Genomic DNA, 20,663 nt, shown 5'->3' on the forward strand with positions numbered 1-20,663 from the left:
AACTTATCCTGTCTCCTGATTTCATAGCACATGAATATGTATATGCATATACAAACTGATTTTTAAACAGTGGATCTACAGTGTGCTTATCAAAAGCACCATCTGAAGAAAGACACAACTGGGTGTTTGATGGTGGAAACAGACCCATTTGGGGGACTATGTCTGTCCTGATGACACATCAAGAGAGATGAGGAGGGACCTCATTTAAAGCAAAAGGGGTGCACAGATAAAGAGAACTGAGCCTGCACTTTCCCACCACCTCACCCTCTGAGTCCATTTCTCCAAGCCTAGGGCACTTCTGGTATCAAAGCTCAACTTGAGGGGAAAAATATGTCCACCTGCAGTGCTATTTTCCTAGAAAAAGAGGTGCCAGAACTCACCATGAACACCAGCGAGTTCTGGCTGAAAAAAGCCCTGTCTGCCTGGAGACAGACTATGGGAAGGTAAAATACAGATATGCAGTCACATGCAAACACAAGCAAAATCCGTATCCCTGTCAGTGAAGTGAGGCCTGTCAGAGTGAGCTTAGCCATGCCATCTGTTTGCTTGTCAACCATCTGCTTTACTCCCAGGGGATGTCATGTATATTGGCCTTACCTAAACCCCACTGAAGTTACTGGAAGAGTTCTGGGAGCCTTCACTAGATTAGAAGCAGGCTCTTTATAAGCGGTGTAATAAAAATAATTAGGCATATTAAGACAGCTCAGCTAGCTTAGGCCTAAGAGTGTCAATAAATAGACATCCTTTTCTGAGAAACTGGAAATTCCATGTTAGGCTCGACGCCGAATGTTGTGACAGGAAGATCTGCCGATACAGTATAATGTTCTTCCCTGCGCTTTCGCATGCCAAACACGCGCATATAGAGTTCTCCCACAAACCTACTTAACTTCCATTAGCTGCCCTAAGGAATTACTCATCAATAGTTAAAAGGATTGAGCTCACAGAAACAATGGCTGCTGGTGACTCACCTGTTGAGTCAGAAGGAGCGGTGCGAACTATGTAATGCATCAGACCCTTGGGAATAACGTCGGCTTGATTTATTGCCGAGGATTAAATGAACAAACTGCTAGCCAATAGGACATCCTCCTTTCGCAGACAGCAACTCTGAAACAGCTGCACCAAAGCAAAAGAAGAATAAGAGATATTAAGTTCCCATCTCTTTCTTAAGTGATGCCTTTTATTTGATTTACATTCCCCCAGTCCCCTTAGAAAAAGCAGAAATGTTCTAGCTAGTAAGCATAGCTCTTATTTCCACTGCACTGACATGTACCGGAACACCATATAAATCAGTGTGCATGAGTGTGGGAGCAGAAATGTATGCTTATTGTAAAGCCTGGCTGAAATTGCAGAATTTCTGCTGAATATTCTCCAACACATATATTCATTCATTCATCTAAGTTGATAGGGACCACTGTTCCGCTCACAGAGTTCCAGTTCTTAGACTGGTTTAGTAATCAATCCCTTTTCCCAGGAAACTTCATTGGAGAAGGTATCTGCCCTACTGGTGTGGGAGCAGTAGTCTTTATATTGTGTTCTGGGGTGACTGAAAACTATGAAGATCAGTAAATGGCTAATAGGCTAAAAGGCAGCTTGCTTAGCACCCTTCACCTTTGTGTGTAATGCTTTGCCTAGGGATGTATTTGGCATCAGTGGTCAGCCCCACAAGGCCTGGTTGATGTCCTGTATTATGAGATCATGTACACACTACCTATAAAGCACATTTGAAGCAGATTCAAATGTGCACTGCAGTTTAGCCTTCCCAGAGTTACAATTCCCAGCAACTCTCTGTCTCTGTCTATATACACAATATGTATTGCTGGATTCAATTAATGAGCTCCATCAGCCTGGGCTAGGAGGCTTGCTTGTGTAATGGGGCTTTCCCCTCTACTTCTCACCCATGCCCCCCAGGAGTCAGGAGAACATCACAGAGGTAACAAATTAAGAACTGATATTTTTCTATCCTTTCCATCAATTCAAAATCAGCTGCCCGAGGAAGCTGTGTCACTCTGCCTAATGATAGGGCTGCCCCCTCTGAAGTAGACATTTGGGTATTTGTCAGTGCAGTGGATTGGTAAATGAGAAAGAGTGTTCATTGGAGCCAAACCAAAAACCAGACAACCAAAATGTTCAGCTTGGATCCACAAAGCTCAAGTTTAAGTCCACCCACATTCAGCTTGGTTCATCTTCATGGAGAAATTGAGGAATACCACCACCACCACAAATACTTTCCTTGCATTATGTTTGCCTGTGCAACTTCAGAAAGTAACGCTGGAAGTGTTGCTGAGGCAAACCAGTGCGCTGGAAGTAATTCAAGACCAGGCCTCCTTTTTGTTATCACAGGAGATGTTTATATTACTGAAGCAAATGTGAGACAAAGGAAAAAGACTTATAAGGTGCAGAATCACAACCAGCATATTCCATCTAATTTCCATTGATCCTTAACTCATGAATTGGACTGAATTGGGAGCCATTTCAACAAGTGGGACCCGCAATGAAATGTTGCAGGGGGGAGTGTTGCTGTTGAGGATTCCTAACAATCTGTTCCACTCCCCCCCTGTTCCCATTATCTCCCCCCGAAAAGTCAGTCAGTATTCTATGGTCACTGAGTATGCTTGTTCCTGATTGGTCTGTTGTTATTTTTGGGGTACATACTCCATCCCCATTTAGGGCTTTTGTTTGCCTGCCGCAAATGCTCTTGTGCGTGGGTGGTGTCATTTGTTTACATAAATGAAAGCACTCAAAAGCCTGAGCATCAGAAATAGAAGAAATTATTATCATTGGTTCACATTTCCTGTGTGACTTCCTTGAGACATTCAGGGAGGAGTGAGGGGGAGACTTTGCGTAACACTCTGTCCTCGTTTATTTGGAACTGACTGAAATAAAAAGAAATTGTACGTATTTCTATTCCACCTTTCGATGCAATCGTTCACAATGTGGCTTCCAATAAAACGTTAAAAGCAACACAACAATGAAGTAAAGAATATGCTCTATAACACCATGGGGGTATGCAATAAAATCAATAAAAAGCTTAATGGAATACAAGCAAAAGTACTACTCACATATTCATGCTGAGATCAGTTAGACAAGAAGCATGGAATAATCTCAGATGTATTTGGGGGGAGGGAAGGAAAAGTAATGTGGAATTGATATGATCTGGGAAGAGGCATTTCTCCAGAATTGCCTCTAAATGTACATGGTGTGTGCGTGCTGTGTGAGTGCATTAACATCAATATGCATGCAAGTATGCTGGGAAAAAGAAGAGAAGATGCACAAGAGAATGTACTTTACGAACTCCCCTTCCAGCTTTCCTTTGGGCAGCGGAGCCTCTGAATGACGCACGCAGAGACAGTGTTCACTCAGCAGAGCAAGACAGCATAACAGATGGGCTGGCACAATACCTATTTTCTTTTCATTTTTCTTTTTAAAGGATGCCCTATTTAGCTGGGTTTCATTATCTGGGTGGTTTTATCTTCTCCTTTTAACACTTCGTTGGTTTTTTACATGGCAACGAAATCATAACAAAACAAAGGGCATCAGAATTGGTTCCAGGCAGGGATATAAATGGAATGACTGGAAGTCACATAAAGGAAGAGGACGAAAATGCAGCAGAGGCAGCCTTTATGTGATACCTAAGATACATTTCTTCCATTACATGATGTAGAATAACCATGAATTATTAAATGGCTCGTTCACAACTGGAGGAAACGTTGTTTTCCTGACCCATACTTAGGCGAACAAAGTAAACATCACATGGGAAATGCATGTAACAGTTTTAGGGGGCGCTGTTGGGAGTTTACTATCATCAGATTCCTGGAAGGGGAAGGGCAAGATGGCGCCCTCCCCCCCACATGTGATGACCACACTGGCAGCTGAACCCTAGAGAATGTACACACTGCATGTGCTTTCAGTGTTGGATGCAGGCAACTGCATCCCCATGTTGTCTCTGTCCTCCACTATTTGTCAGTCTAAAGCACATTTTGTTATAATCAATGTTGTTGTTGTTGGAAATCCACCTAATGTACTTGCTGCATACATGTGCACACATTGAGTGCCTTCTCCTAAAGAGGCAGACGTCATAGAGATGTGCCACTCCCCTTCACCATCTTCAGCTTGACTGTGAATGAAATGGGCAAAAACAGGAAGCAGTACAGTAACTTAGCTGTCTCTGTATACCAACATAAAAATCTGCTGTTTATCAGTATATCAATACACCACTTTCAGGCCAGTCTGTTTTAAAAAAGGTGTCAGGAGCTGGAGTGGGCATAGGTCAACAAAATAAAGAGGTGAGACAAAATAAAGAGGTGAGACAAAATAAAGAGGTGAGACTTGGAGACCGAACTCTTGTGTTGTGGGTGGGTAAGATTGGACAGCCAAAACACCTGATTGGTAGGTCCCTCGATGCTGGGTTCAATCTGGCCAATGGGGTGCAGTCCAAATGGATCAAGGGACCTATATATACCCATGCACGTGCCCAGAGCTTCCTTTTTTGGCTCGTGCATTCGGAACAGCTTAACAGCGTGTTCTCTGTGCAACCGAGAGAGAGAGACTTACCCTCGACGGATCGTCTTGGTGATATCTTTCCGTTATCTTTCTTTATGTTTTTATTATTTATTTCATTCTTTATTGCCCCCCTTTTAAGTTGGCCCCTTCCCCTTCCCTTTTGCAAGCGGGGCTTCAACCTATGAGCGCTCCCAGTTGTGGAGTCTGCCGCTGCCCTCCTTTTCACAGTGGCTTCTGTCTCCTTTAATTGAGCTGTGGCTGCAGCTTCGGGGGCCCCTTTAGTTTAACGTGGCCTTGGGCAATTCACGATTGTCGCTGTTGGGGCTCTTTCACCTAGCATATTACGTTGCTTCGCCTTACGAGAGTTCCCTCTCAGTTAAAACAGCAATTTCTGTGTGCCCGTTTTGCGTAGAGGGTGGTTGGGAATTTTCCAAGGGCGTAAATCTCCCCTCCCTCTAAGTCTGGCCGCCATTTTGGGTTCCCTTCTTCGGGGAGAAGTTTGGCCCCCTATTAGTTTTGGCAGGACCGCCATCTTGTTTTGGCGGGAGCGCCATTTTAGTTGGCGGGAGTGCCATTAGTATTGTGTGATTCTGGATTTTCTCTGCCACAGCCTCTCCCCACTCCCAAAGCCCTGTTGCCTCTTCAGCATCTGACACGTCCTTCTCCCAGTCTGCTTCCTCTTCTCCCTCTGACCACCCATTGCTGTCCCATCACCAGTCCCCTGGCTCTGAGCTTTCTTTCCCTGGGGGTTCTCTTGGGGTTTCCACAGTGGGTGCTCTGAGCTTTCTTCCCCTGGGGGTTCCCCAGTGGGTGCTTCTCACCACTCTTCTGCATCCAGCCAGTCCAAGACATCAGGTCTGTGGAAACACCAATCAAAAAGGGGGTGGAGAATAGACAACACTTGCTGCACTGTTTGAAAACATGCCCATGTGTGTACAGACAACATTGATAGTAGCTACCACTTTATATGCCATTTTCACACAAAGGTTCGCACAATTACAAAAAGCTATCTAAAGCCAAAGATGAGGAAGAACAGAGCCCAGTGGACATACTTAAGGAAGGAAGAATTCTCTTGCTATAGCTCAGGGCCAGCAATACCTGCAAGGGTTTCATTTTTTTCTTCAGCTGCTGAACAGCAAGTGTTTTTCTTCAAAAAAGAAGACGATGGTAGAAGCACATGAATTCTTAAGCATAAAGTGCTCACATATCTGAGATACATACATACCGAGGCATGGCAGGTGCCCGCTAATTGTACCTTCTGAAAACAACTGACGCTCTTCCAGCTGAATGAAAAGGTCTCTGCCATAAATGTTCATTTTCTATTGTTTTTAAAGATATCTCCAGTTATGTTTGTATTGTTTTAAAAACTATTTTTAGATGTTTTTATTATATTCTTTTATTATATGACAATACACACACATTTTCCTTTCACAGTACATTCCTGATATATTTTTTGCAACCACGAGCATGGAGCCTTTCCACATGATTGGAACCACTGAGATAAATGGATTTAAAATGTTATGGCCTCCTCATATGCACATGTGGTAGCTGTTGTGTTTGGAGAAGAACAGCCCTATTTAGGCAATCAAAACAGGACATAATCTTCCTACAGAGCAAGGGGTTGGGATCATGTCTTATGACCCTGCCACCAACTTCATGCATCCATCTGGCTCTTCTGCACAGAGCACTGACTCTCTGGAGATTATAGCGGAAGTAGGTGAAATTGCAGTAAAAATGTAAAACACTGTGCCTCAAAATGCCATATTGTAGAGGGAAATTGAATTTGTGGAACCAGAGAGCCCTCTAATGGTGGAAGACATGGAGGGCTGCCCAGGAATTCAGTAAATTGATGGTGTTATGGATGTATGTTAGGAAGGAGGTTTTCTACAGGCCAGAGGAGAGAGTATCTAGAAGATGAATAAGACAAGAATGAAACGAGAGGCATCCAAGCAAGAAAGATGTCGTATGGTATTTTTTCAAAAAAGACATTAATATTGACAGGTACAGTGGTACCTCAGGTTAAGTACTTAATTCGTTCCGGAGGTCCGTACTTAACCTGAAACTGTTCTTAACCTGAAGCACCACTTTAGCTAATGGGGCCTCCTGCTGCTGCTGCGCCGCCGGAGCCCAATTTCTGTTCTCATCCTGAAGAAAAATTCTTAACCTGAAGCACTATTTCTGGGTTAGTGGAGTTAGTGACCTGAAGCGTATGTAATCTGAAGCGTATGTAACCTGAGGTACCACTGTATTAGGACAAAAGTAAGAAAGGCTAACTAAAAAAAGGAAGTACAGCTGTGTAGTATGGGAGACCAGCAATCCCTTTGACCTAAGGAAGCAACTAGGACAGCAAGAGGTTTTTAATATGTGGAGGTCAGCAACAAGGGTTTTACATAACACCGTGTAATAACATTCTCTGAAAGGAAGCTGGGATAGCTCACTTGGTAGAGTATGAAACTCTTAATCTCAGAGTTGTGGGTTTCAACCCCATGTTGGGCATAGGTTTCCTGCATTGCAGGAGGTTGGACTAGATTACCCTCGTAGTCCCTTCCAACTCTACAATTCTATGTTTCTATGAAGGATGTTTCCATCATATCATAATCCCTGTTATGCCTATTACAATGACACCACTCCACAGCTCCTTGATCAAAGGAAAAGGATATTCATTGGGTATTGTGGTTTTATTGAGGGCCCTCTAATAATTACAGGTGCAAAGCTCTCTAGCTTTCTTCTTAACTGAAAATATGGGGTGGGGGAGAGATGAAATAACCTTCCCTTTGGGTTGATGTCTGTAAAATATTTCAAGGTGCAGGCACCAGCTGGATAGCGCAATTGTAGGGCTGACTGGGGGTGGCGGTTGGCTTCCTTCTTTTCAAACATGTATCATTAGGCTTGATATTTCTTGGGGAGGCCCCTGGAGTTAGAAGCAGGTAGCACATGTGAAAAGGATCTAGGGGTCTTAGTAGACCACAAGTTTAACTTGAGTCAACAGTGTGATACTACAGCAGCAAAGAAAGCTAATGCTATTTTAGGCAGCACCAACAGAAGTATACTGTCCCAGGCAAAGGAACTACAGTGGTACCTCCGGTTGTGGACAGGATCCGTTCCGGAGCTCCAGTTGGATCCTGAGGTTTCCACAACTGGAGGGACCACTTCTGTGCATGCACACGGCATGGTAGAGCACATGCACGCACAATGAATACATACGTTTGCTGCGTATGTATCCCGAAGGATACGTAACTGGAGGTGAACATAAGTAGAAGTACCACTGTAGTAGGACCATTCTATTGTACCTTGGTCAGACCACACCTGGAGTACTGTGTTCATTTCTGGGCACCACAATTTAAGAAAGCTATTGACAACCTGGAACATGGTCAAGGGCCTAGAAACCAGGTGGCAGCTCCCAGAGGTTCAGATAGATGTTAAATAGCATGGTGGACAAAATGGAACCCTGTGGGGTTCCACAGGTCAACTCCCATGGTGGTACCTCATAACTAATTTCCTGGAAATGGTCCTGGGGGTAGGAGCAGAACCAGTGAAAAACAGCATCCCCAACCCCCACCTTAAGATGATGTCGTTCTTTAGGTACTACAGCAGTTCTTTATTCACAATAATTTTAAAAAGACAGATTTGAAGGGAAATCAGAGGCCTGAGGAGGGCTCTCTTTACTAACTTTTTGGGGAAATAGTAATGTAGGAGAAAACGGGAATGCCTGTGCAAGCTTATTTGTGCAGTCTGGACTGAGGGGACTGGGAAAGGATGAGTTGCTGTTGCTGTCTATATTAACAGCATTTCCTGGCACTGATTGTCCCTTATCAAAGTAATAACAGTGCTCTTTAGTCCCTAGGCCAGATGCATGCACCAGCCAGCCAGATTATCTCCTCAGAAATGACAGTGATTGGGTTTGTAACAACAAAGGAAGCATTATTCATCATCCAGAGATAAAGACATACAAGGCTACATCTGCAACCGTTGTCACACTCACTCTCGCTCTTCAGAACACCCATTCCTGTGTCTTCAGAATACAACCTCCCTCTAGTGGCTGTTCCTTCATGTTACAATCATCCCCACCGCCACCATTCTGACTGTTCGATCCGTGATTCCAGCTGGCTTCAGATGGATGTTAAATAAACTGGTGGCTTAGCTGGCTTTGAGATTCTGGCAGCTTCCTTTCCAGGCAAGAGAGCAGGGAGGGTAATGTAATTGTAGCCTGAGTTTTCTTGAGATGATTTTTGGTGGCTTGGATGTTATTGTTAGATGGCAGGGGCTTCTAAGCACATGCAATACTGGCCCACCTTAGATGAAGAGATCATTCCCATGGACTGTACTTCCTTTACCTGTGGGAACCACACTTCACTGTGGCCTTTGCCCCCAGGGGCATGGCACTCCATCCTTTTACCACCAGACCCTGTCCCTAGACCCAGTTTTTTTGACACCTACCAGATCTCAGGCCTCTTTCTCACCAGTCTCCATGCTGGGGGTCCATGAAGTTCCAGAATGTTGCCTTTCAAGAGCTGTCAACTCTATTCATGTATAAAGCAAGGGGTAAGCAAGGGCCATGCCATTGTCTCTCTGTGTTTCAGGGCTTCAAGCACTTTTATCTCAGCACATATCAGATTTTATATTGAAGAAGTGCTTGCAGTTTCAGAGCATGGGGAAGTTGGCAGGGAGGGTGGTGGCAGTCAGATCCACTCACTTATGCAACCCTTTTGCTGCAAAACGTAGACGTAAAAAATAAACGTAGTTCTCTTTCATACCCTGGCTAAATTGGCATATACTCAAAATTCAAAATGTTTTTGACTTTTGTCCAATTTATATTCAAAGCTAGCAGACAGGTTGCCTTCTGACGTGAAAAATGGCAAAGACGTAACTGTGACATGGCTAATCGGAAAATGATAATCATTATAGCACACATAATACTAATTGCTCTTGAACGTCTATAGTTTTTGAAGACATTTGGACTCTGGTGTGTTACCATAACTTAGGATACTTCATGTTTTCTGATGGAGAGTCCTTCCTTCCAACAGTGACTTGTTTGCTTTTGTTTATTCATATGCAAAATAGTTTACAGTACAGTTAAGTGAAGTGGCTCGTTTCCCTCCAGATACTTCAGTTTTATTGTTTTATTGTTTTACTTTTTATTTATATCTTGCTTTTCCATATAACATTTAACATGGCTTCCAAAAGATATTACTGATGTTTTAAAGCATTTAAGTCTGTTTAACATGGATTCATTACTTTAGTAGGCCTGGTGGAACGTTCTCTCACAAGAGACTAGGGCCCTGCAGGATTTGACATCTTTCCGCAGGGCCTGCAAGACGGAGCTGTTCCGCCTGGCCTTTGGTCGGGGTTCAGTCTGATTCTTTTCTTTCTGTATAAGAACAAGCATTAAAGAGGCCTCCTAGCCCACTCACAGGTCCTTTATAAGACCAGCGGTAACAGTTGGCCCCGGAGAATATTAACCACTCTCAATTTTACCCATGGACTGCCATGTGTCCAGATTTTAATTTGCTCTGAACTAATTTTAAGATGTATTTTAACTAATCGATTGCCTGTTTTTATGTTCTTTGTACACTGTCTTAGTTTCATGATGTTAGCCACCCTGAGCCCAGCTCCGGCCGGGGAGGGCAGGGTACAAATAAAAAATTATTATTATTTATTATTTGTTAAATGTCAGACATGTGATTGTTTAATTATTTCAATGGCTGACTACCCTGAAAAGCATGAGGGCTTGAGGAAGTGTTACTATTGTCTTTCTCCTTTTGCTTTGGAAATCTTCAGTTGTCACATTGTGAATCATTGGGGGGCTAATTTGCTGCCTTTTATTCCTTCCTTCCTTTCCTCCTTCCCACCCCTTTCACTCTTATCCAAGAGAGCTACAGCCTTTGAAGTACTGTGTTTGATCCTTCTATTAGTTTACAGGGGAATTCAAGTAACTTTGATGTTGGCTTTCTTACAGAAGGGTGTGAGGATTTGTAGAATAACAACCATCCTCCCCACCCCCTGCAAAAAAACAAAAACACCCGGCAAATAATTTTCAGGTAACAGTAAATGTCATGGGTCAAATAGATAACATGGCTGCAGAAATGCACCAGAACAGAATATACACACTTACATTTTCATCTTCAGAATTTCTCAGTCCTGAGGCCCTGGGCACATAACTTCAGATAACAAAACAACTGAAATCTGAAAAGCCTAGTTCAACAATCATGCTAAAATAGATCCCATTTAAGAAACAGAATTAGAAACACCGTGCTGAAATGTCTGGGCACCGAGTTTTGTAGTTTAGGCAGCTATTTTATTCTCTGGACAGTGATCTGAGGGCCAGAGTTTATCTTGTCACACAAAATCATGACTAGCCAGGGCCCATCATAAAACTGGTGACATCTAGCACTATCTTCCATTATTATGCGCCTCATGCTCAGTCACCATATTACCTACATGTTGCCTGCAGAATCCAAAACAGATAGCATTAAAGTGCAAAATATTTCTAGATCTTACAACTGGAAAATAGCTCCCCCACCTTTACCAATAAAATTGTGGGCAACCTTTTCACTATAAACTCTAGTGGTGTCATAAGGGACCAGGTCCAAGTTGCCTTAGGAACTGGCTCTTCTTACCTGTGAGCTGCCGGGTTGCTACCCCTATCAGTCCCAACCAATATGGCCAGGTGTATGATTCAAGGGGGCAGGAGAGGAGCTTTTGATCCCTAGCACCAGCACAACATATGCATTCCTACTTTCAGTACTGTTTGTGCCTACAAAACTTTTGGGGCAGACATACTGCTTTGTTTCCAATCATTGCCTGTCCTGCCTTTCTACCGAAATCTGGTATCTGCTCTCCAGATAGCCATAATGTGGCAACATCGGGGAGGCATCACAGAATCAATGAATGGGTGAATGTTCCGGTATAAACACACCACTAATACAGTATCATTGCATCAATGGCATGCTGCAGAATGCACCCGCTGGGGGAGAAAACCAGCCTTGAGAGGCCCTTGAGGGAGAGTGATCAGAAAAGCAGAAGTGCAGTAGATATTTAATTGGCTTTAATGGGTTACAGCTTATTTTAAATCTATTTCTAATGCATTGCTACCAGCCTCTAGCATTCAAGTTGGAAAGGACTCGGATGGAAAATTGTAACACAAAGCAATAAAGCAAATTCTGGCTGAATTTTTGCTTAAATTGTACTTAAATGATGTTTCTGTTTCATATGAATATCAGCTTGCAGAGATTAAATGATCTGAATATCAAAGTTCACCCCAAAACCTTTTGGCCTTGCACTGGAGTCACAGACATAAGAGTGATCAAGTTAAAGTACAAGCCTGCATGTCTACTCAGATGAAAACCCTGATGGGTCCAATGGGGCTTGCTTCCAGATAGAACAGGGATGGGGAACTGGGCAAGCCAGGGAGGGGGATCTGTCAGGTGTTATTGGATTCCAGCTCCCACCAGCCTCATCTAGCATGGCAAATGATGGGGAACAGGCCCATGCAGAGATGGTCTGAGGCCCGGGGTGGGAGTTTTGTCCATGAGAAGTGCTAGCTCCTCATCTGCTTTGATGCTACACGCTAGCACACAGTAACACAAGTCCAGATTTTATTATCGCAGCCTTGCAGTGCATACGGACAGACAAGGGCATTTCACCCATGATTATTTTGCCCATTAAACCCCCCCCCCCATTCTTGGATGGGCCCCTGGCCAGCACAGCCCCGCCCCCCAAGGCCCAGGTCAAGTGTACCCAGCTGCCCCTGCCCTCTGGTGGGGAATGCTGGGAGTTTTAGTCTAACAGCAGCTGGACTGCCACCAGTACCCCATCTCTAGCATAGCATTGCAGCTTTAATTACTGTACAAGAAGGCATGCTACTTTACACAAATAAGCTAGCTTAACAGTTCAGAACTGAAATTCTTAAGAAACTAATAATCACCACCAAACCCACTTCAAAACACTTGAACTCCTAAAATCCTAGCAAACCAGAACTCGCAGAATCCATTGAGAAAGCCAGCCCACAGCTGACAGCCCTGCTTAAAACTGGCTTTAGAAGTTGTTGTTCTGGCACGGCCTGAGTTATTTGTTTGTATTAGTTCAAATGGGTATACCCATATAAAGTGGCAATGTCATCACTACTGCATTATAAGCCTGGAATTTAGCAAGCTCCTCTTTAAACATTTGACATGTTTCTCTACTGCTACAAGATCTAGGCCAGAGCAATATACCATGAAGTGCTGCACTCAGAATTAGGCCATGTCGAACCCTAGATCAAATTGATGAAGTGTGACACTGTCATTGAGGGGCCATTTATCCTCTTATCCTCTAATAATCTCCTGTCATTCTTAATTATATTCCACTGAGTTAACATTCAATGTATTGTAACAAAATTGTGTAATCAGAGAAATGTCGAACAAGCAGCTTTCCAACTTGGAATACTCCCCTAGAGGATGTTGTGACTTTCCAGGCTCCCTTGATGTGGCAGCAGTATCCGAGGAATGCATTCCACGAAGATAATAAATCACAGGCCGAAAAACCTAATACAGCACCGTTAACATTTATTGCTTAGTATTTCCCCAGTGCATGGGAGAGTGCCAGTCCAAACAGTTTCACAGCAATTTAGATTATTCCGTTTCTTCTGGGGGTAATTTTCAATCATTCTGAAATCCGAGACATAGCAAATACCAACATGGAGCTTACTGCAGGCTATCATTTGCTTTGCTTGTGGGATTTGAGGAGGCTTTGGTGCTAAGCATTTGCAATGTCATAGTTGCCTATAGCAGGCTGCACAAATGCCAGCATTTATTTATTCATACAGTTCTATGCTGCACTCTCAGTTGCCTACATGACAGAGGAAGCACCATGTAACATACTAAAAACAAAGTATAAAAAATGCCAAGAAATGTTGTGGGTTTTTTTAAAAAAATGTAAATACACATGAAATACAGGCAGAAGAATATTCTCACAGACAACAGCAAATGGCAAAAGCTCAAATCTAAATACCTTCACTTCCCTGAACAGCTAGGCTTTGATTAGTTTTGGAAACAACAGCTGATATTGTAAGCATAGATATTGATGCTTGTGCAGGAAAGGTACACACCCGTGACCTCGTATTCTTCACAGCTGTTAAGGGCAGGCCATGGAACAACATCTATCCTGCAGATCTGTGTAAGCAAGGAGGAACTTGCCTGGAAGGAGGCTTTTCAGAATGCGTTCAAGCCCTAGATTGCTGGGACTTAAAAGTGTAAAATTGTGAGCTGTGCTGAACACCAGTCTAAAGCTCTTAAGCCTAATTCACACATCGTCAAAGGATGCAAGTGTTACAACACCATGATCCTGTCCTGTGTCATTTCTATAAGCCTATAAAACAGTACATGAATTACCCAAATGCCACAGTTTCAGCACTGTACCTATCCTGGCATCTAGCACCAATGGCATGTCATTTGGTCAACTCTCATAGTTCCTTCTTAGATATTGCTAGAATATTGAATGTTTCTAGTAGAAGTTGTTTCTACACTACTACAGTAACATAAGCCATCAGGCATAAGTCACTCCTCACTTAGAATGAACCCCTAAGACATGGTAGTAATGAACTAGCCTTCTCTGTCACATTAGTGATTGAGGTCTATGACCTTTTATCTCATGAGGCTTCTTTGCTATGTTTTTAATACGAGCAACTAGTCTTTGCAAACTACACTGCAAGTCAAGTGTACTCTACCTTCCACAGGCTTATAAAAATGGGTAAGTGTTGCGATCACCATAAGATGGTAGTGACCTTACCTAATGGATTTACACCCAAGGGGCAGCAGACAAAGGGGCCTCAAGACTGTACAGAGCACAATCATGTATGAAGGTCTGCAGAATCCACAAATGGCACAGGAATTTCCTCTTCCTTGATGCGCTTTAAAAAGACACTATGCTGGAACTAGTACTAGGTAAACAACTTTTGTAACCATCTATTGTGCCTTCACGACAGCATCACATTTTCTGCTCCCTCCCTCTCTTAGAAATCTCTCTCTCAGCTATCATCTTACTGTTGCCTAAAACAGGGGGCAGCTTTTGTCAGGACTCACACATGGATCTCAACAACTTTGTTTCTATAGGGGGCTCCATAATTTTATAGTCCATTGCAGAACTAGGGTGATACAGAATTCTCTTTGACATAGCATGTACATTACCTTGAAAAGACCCTGAGACTGCTGCAAATACCGGTAGTTCTTCTGCTTACATACACAGACAAATATTTTATGCGAATAGATTCTGCATGCTCAGTGAGCAGCTCATGGACTTTATCAGGAGCTCTGCGAATAAATAATCTGCTAGACTGGTAGTAATGTATGGAACTTCCTTGTGTAAGCTGTGTAATAAAAGTATTATTAAGTCAGAAAGCAAATCTGCATGCAAACACAGATACAGATAGGGTGGCAAAGTATGTCTAAAAACTTTTTATATAAAAATATTAAAGCACTGTGTTATACTGCAAGGATAAAAACTTTTTTTCTTTTTTACAAAAAAACCCACATACTTTTTTATTGGCAGTGATGTGATTAGCTGTACAGTATGTAAACTTTTTCCGTTGTCACCTGAAAATGAAATAACTGGAAGAAAAGTTATTAACAGCACCTTTGGTTTGGTTGAGCTCAATTTTTTGGTATTTACAGTTTGCAGACATGTCTAATAGAGGTTAGAATTAAACACATTATAGATATATAAGAGTTATACAAAAATATTAAAAAATTAATGTAGCATTTGATATTTTAATGATAAATATAAAATGAAGAAAGTTGTCAGAGAGCTGAAGGCTCAAAATTAGCTCTGCTTTAATAATGGTGTAGCCTGGCAAGTAAAGTTGTCTGGGATCTAAAGATTCTTTTTTAAAATTGAATTGCAGCATTCTAAAGGTAGATATTTAGAAGCAAGTTGTGATCACTATGCATTTTGTTTGTTGGGTGTACTGTGGATGTCTTTACCAGCAAAAACAAGGCTTCTGAAAAATGCCTTAGCAGAAGAATTAGGAAATGCTTATCAGCCTTTAGCCTACACCCTGCTTTGCAAATTCCATTGCTAAAGATTTTGCTTTCAAGCAACAAACATGTACCTATTTTTTTCTGTACAGCCAGGAAAGTCAATGTTACTGACAATATTTTGGCTATCTGCTTGTTTCACCACTCTCATTGCTCATGGCATGTGTTAAAGTAAGGTACATCTGAAACTACAACAAAAACATTTGGAAATGGACCACTGTCAGACTTATGAAATAAGGAAGTGTCAAAAGAAATGGATTTTTTTTTTAAAAAAAAGCAAATGAAAAATATTTGACAGGATCTATCTGAAACATCACATTCCTTAGTTTAAATTCATGCTGTTTTGTAGAAGCCCATTCAAAATGGGCAGAGGCATTCAGTGGCATTTTACCCTAATGGTGTCCTCTTGAAATCAGAGGAACACGGCCAGTATAAGTGGTCAGTAAGTCACATATACAGTGAAAAGCTGAATAACCACTAAAGTGATATCGAGACAGACTAGCAAACGATTTCTAGTACTAAATTGCTTTGTTTCTATTTTGTGAAGCATAATGAAAATACTGGGTGGAATTCAATGTTGCATAGCAAGCGTTTCATCTGTACAACCCACCCTTCCCTCCCTCAGGGTGTTGTTATGGGGGTTCGCCCAAATCCCTCAAAAAAGCCTATTTCAGGGACATGTGTAGCGTTCACAGATGAAGCAGGGTGGACCCCTGTTGCACATGTGGAAGCCCTTGTGAAGGGCTTCCACTGATGGAAGGCATTAAGTGAATCCTGCACACTGTATTGACAGTGCTTAAAATCAGTAGGGGAGGAGGAATAAAAGCCTACTTAATATGGGATCCCCTTCACTTCAGTTGTTGGTTCTTATTGCAAATATCTCCCTTATTTCAACCACTTCAACCTACTCATTCCTGGGCTTTTCTGCCCTAATATTTAGGTGCTTACAAGTCAGCTGCACTAAGGGCGACCTATTGAAAGCTAATTTGTAAATATATGGTCAGAATACTCTTACATGCCAAGTGATCATGGGTGTTTGAGATCCTGACCTCTTGTGCTTTTGAACACCCCATACTACAGCTTTACAACTATAGGACTAAGAGATTCTACCTAACAAGTGCTGATCACTAGGCTTGTCTTTAAAAAAAAAAAAAAGTGGGGGGGGGGGGAGGTTGCAAAGATATGGCAGCATTCCATAATGTAGCCACTGTTGTTATAACATGTGTGCTTTGTAGTTTCTAGCTGCAGGCAGCATGGAGATCGTATCGTTAGGATCTTTACTTGAATGTAACTGGCCTTTTAACTAGTTGTTGACAGTATATTTCCAAAAGGTGGCAGCTGCCTCAATGCATTTCAGGCTGCATCTCTCAGTTTCTTTCTATGCAATCCACTCCAATGGTATTGTCTGGACATCGGCAAGAACGGCCCCCGGGAGTAGCCAGGCATAAATGAGTACAACCGCCATTGTTCACCGAACAATAGTTATGTCCTATAGCAAAGGAATAAAAACACAGTGGAAGAAAATAACATTAGAGGAAAGCAAACACTGACCTGGTTTGATCACCCTCAGCTATGAGCTAGTTAATATCCCCAAACTGCGAAAAGCCTGGACTGTATACATTCTACACCCCACCAATCGTTGCCTTGATGTATGCCAGAGAAAAAGCCAGGATCAAATACTCTTTTTTGATCTTGGATTTTTCAAACTAACTAAGAGTTTGAAGTAACCAGAAATCCTAAAGTTGGGTGGTAATAATAATAATAATAATAATAATAATAATAATAATAATACTTTATTTATACCCCGCCCATCTGGCTGGGTTTCCCCAGCCATTCTGGGCAGTTCCCAACAGAATAGCAACAAAACAACAACAACAACAACAACAACAACAATAATAATAAAGCAATAAAATATCAAACATTAGAAGCTTCCCTAAGCAGGGCTGCCTTCAGATCTCTTCTAAAAGTCCTATAGTTGTTTATTTCCTTGACATCTGATGGGAGGGCGTTCCACAGGGCGGGAACCACTACCAAGAAGGCTCTCTGCCTGCTTCCCTGTAGCTTCACTTCTCGCAGTGAGGGAACCGCCAGAAGGCCCTCGGAGCTGGAAATCAGTGTCTGGGCTGAACGATGGGGGTGGAGACACTCCTTCAGGTATACTGGGCCAAGGCCATTTAGGACTTTAAAGGTCAGCACCAACACTTTGAATTGTGCTCGGAAACAGAGCGGAATTCTGATTCCCTCCTCAGGTTTGCAAAGAGAGGGACAGGGCCACACAGAAACCCAGGTTTGGCACAGTTCATGCATACAATACTAAACTATGGTTTAGCATAACATGCAAACTAGCCCACTGTATTAAAGATGATATAGCTCTTTTTCTGTTTCAGTTCATTGGCTGCTGATTAGCATCAGTGCTGAACATCCTTTAAACATCCTTTAAACATGAGAAATATTCTAAAAAGGAGGACAATGAAGGTACAGGTCAGACTTTTCACTAAAGCGGGATTAGAAAATATGTATACCTTGGACTCTTCCTCACAGACAGTGGGGATCTCTCAACTTTTACAGTGTCCAAGAATTCTTCCCAGCAAACTTGGGGAATAGGGGCCATAAGGATGTTAGCAGTGAAGTGGCATCACTGTAACAGAGCTGAATTTGCTTAATATTTGTTTAAAACACATACTGCCTTTCATCAACAATTTCAAGTTGGTTTGCAAAAATAAAAAAAACTGATTACACAACAACTGCTCTTGGATAATAAATCTCAGAAGTTAGCCCAGGAAAAAAGGAAATCATCAAAGTAGCAGAAGGGACTGAAATATCAAGGGCAGTGAAAACAGACAAAATTGTTTGTGCAAAACACTTAAGCATTCCCCCCCTCAAAAAAAAAAGATAAAATAATAAAATGCTTATGATGCACTCCCATGAAGTATGCCCACAGCTAGAGATTAGCCCTTTGATGATCCTGTGATGTTATGCACAGGCTGCATTTTCTTAGAAAGGTGTCAGTTCCACTTTGCATCTTAAAAGTCTACACTTGGCACAAAGCTTGAAACTTAACTTCAAGCACTAACCAATTCTGCTTGTCCAGAAACAATAAACTAAGCAGCTAGGACTCCGCTCTTGAACACAATATGCTTGTGAACCTAACAAAGCCAGGAGTTTTCCTTTGAACAAAAATACCATCTCTGCAATGTTTTCCAGCTCCACAGAGCACATTTGGGACATGCAACTATTTGTTTATTTAACTGAAAGCTTTGCACATGGATCTGAAAAAAATTCTAACATCTTAGTTAAACAAGTGAAATGACAAGATGGGCAACTGGAGACAGTCGCAGTGTTTCTCAAGATCCAATTACAGAACAAAGCCTAACTAATACAGTCAACAACAATTAAAATGTTTTTGTACATCAGGAAAAGCCCCTTAGTACAAGGGATATTTCACTCTCCTCTGCTGCAAATTCAAGTGTCAAGGAAACAAATAGAGCTCTGCTAGAATTAAGCTTTTCTAAATTATTCAATTAAAAGAAAGGGGGGAAAGCAAAAGCAATCCCTTAATTTATTGTTGAATATATGCTTGATCAGCTTAATATTTTATTGGAGTATTATATTCAGATTCCATAAGGTAACGATAAAGGGACCCCTGGCCATTAGGTCCAGTCGCAGATGACTCTGGGGTTGCGGCGCTCATCTCGCTTTACTGGCCAAGGGAGCCGGCGTACAGCTTCCGGGTCATGTGGCCAGCATGACTAAGCCGCTTCTGGCAAACCAGAGCAGCACACGCAAACACCGTTTACCTTCCCACCGGAGCGGTACCTATTTATCTACTTGCACTTTGACATGCTTTCGAACTGCTAGTTGGGCAGGAGCAGGGACCAAGCAATGGGAGCTGACCCCGTCACGGAGATTCAAACCTCCGACCTTCTGATCGGCAAGTCCTAGGCTCTGTGGTTTAGCCCGCAGTGCCACCCGCGTCCCAGATGCCATAGTAACTTATAAATGAAAAGACAATCCTGCAATTACCTTGCGGACACTGAGCCAAGGCTGTAGTTATTCCATAAAGACGAGTGCGTTTATGAGGCTGGAAGTTGTCAGTCTCCTGTGAGGTGGTACGGTCAACTGTTACCACAGCATCTCTAAGGAACAGAAAAAAGTGAAACAATTTTTTAAATAGTGAGAAGAAATGATGAGGCTGCAAGGAAGAAACTGTTGTTACCATCAAGGGTTAGGGCAGGCATAGGCAAACTTGTCCCTCCGGATGTTTTTTGGGACTACAACTCCCATCATCCCTGACCACTGGTCCTGTTAGCTAGGGATGATGGGAGTTGTAGTCCCAAAAAACATCTGGAGGGCCAAGTTTGCCTGTGCCTGGGTTAGGGCTTGTCCACACTTACCTTTCCTCCAGTCCTTCCAGATATGGCCTCATATCAGGGTGACCTTTTTTGTTGCTTGGAAGCTTCCTCCAGAAAAAAACCCACACTTTAAAGCTGAATCTTTAAAGCAAATCTGCAGAAAACCCAAATTGCTGTTTGCTCCGACTGAGTGCTTTTTACGATGAAAGCTCCACAGCAACAAAAAAAGGGGGGAGGAGCCTTCGGATACAGAACATTAAAGCCCTTTCTCCATTGGGGGGGGGGAACCCTGTAACAATGTTAGTTTTGAGGATACAGCAGCTGAGATCCAAGGGTTCTATTCTGTGCACAGAAGGAGTTTCAATTCATGAAAGAAGTATTTAGATCCAAATCTATGTTTGCATGGCTATATTCAGTGTCTCCTAACGTAGAAGCACACCCTTGACAATATGGGAGAGTATGGGAACCCGGACTTACAACAGAAACCAGATCCTCTGAACTAAAGGATCCTCTGCATTATTCTCAACACTGTGAAAAACATGTGGACTGTTATCCTAATCAAGTCACAGATGTGTGCACATGAAAGTATCCCAAGCAAGATCCTGCACACAAATAGGTGCTACATGCATGAATTTTCCCAAGGTGAAAAGTTCAATAATCTGTTTTGAAGAGTACAAAGTAGGGCTCGGTCCAGCTTTCTGCTTCCCTCTCTCCCTGCACACTGATGATGGGTGCTATTGCCAACAATTCTGACTGGGGCTGCTCCCACACACGCCTAGCTCCTGGATGAGACTTTCAGCCT

At 42.5% G+C, this 20,663-nt stretch overlaps 1 protein-coding gene and 1 long non-coding RNA gene across 2 annotated transcripts in view; both read right to left on the reverse strand.

Annotated features, from left to right (window-relative positions):
- Positions 1-4,889: 4,889 nt before the first annotated feature.
- LOC128410839 (uncharacterized) lies at positions 4,890-10,888 on the reverse strand. Its single transcript, XR_008329615.1, has 3 exons — positions 10,613-10,888; positions 8,938-9,020; positions 4,890-5,357 (listed from the first exon to the last, which is right to left on the reverse strand). It is a non-coding gene; the product is annotated as an uncharacterized LOC128410839 (long non-coding RNA).
- A 4,894-nt stretch (positions 10,889-15,782) lies between these two features.
- NID1 (nidogen 1) overlaps positions 15,783-20,663 on the reverse strand; it is a 49,585-nt gene continuing 44,704 nt past the window's right edge. Inside the window, exons 19-20 of the mRNA XM_053382581.1 lie at positions 19,533-19,645; positions 15,783-16,998 (exon numbers count right to left, since the gene is read on the reverse strand). Of these exons, the coding sequence (XP_053238556.1) occupies positions 16,877-16,998; positions 19,533-19,645 (235 nt within the window). The 3' untranslated portion in view covers positions 15,783-16,876. The remainder of the gene's footprint in view (positions 16,999-19,532; positions 19,646-20,663) is intronic.

This window comes from Podarcis raffonei, chromosome 3, assembly GCF_027172205.1.
Source record: "Podarcis raffonei isolate rPodRaf1 chromosome 3, rPodRaf1.pri, whole genome shotgun sequence".
NCBI lineage: Eukaryota > Metazoa > Chordata > Lepidosauria > Squamata > Lacertidae > Podarcis > Podarcis raffonei.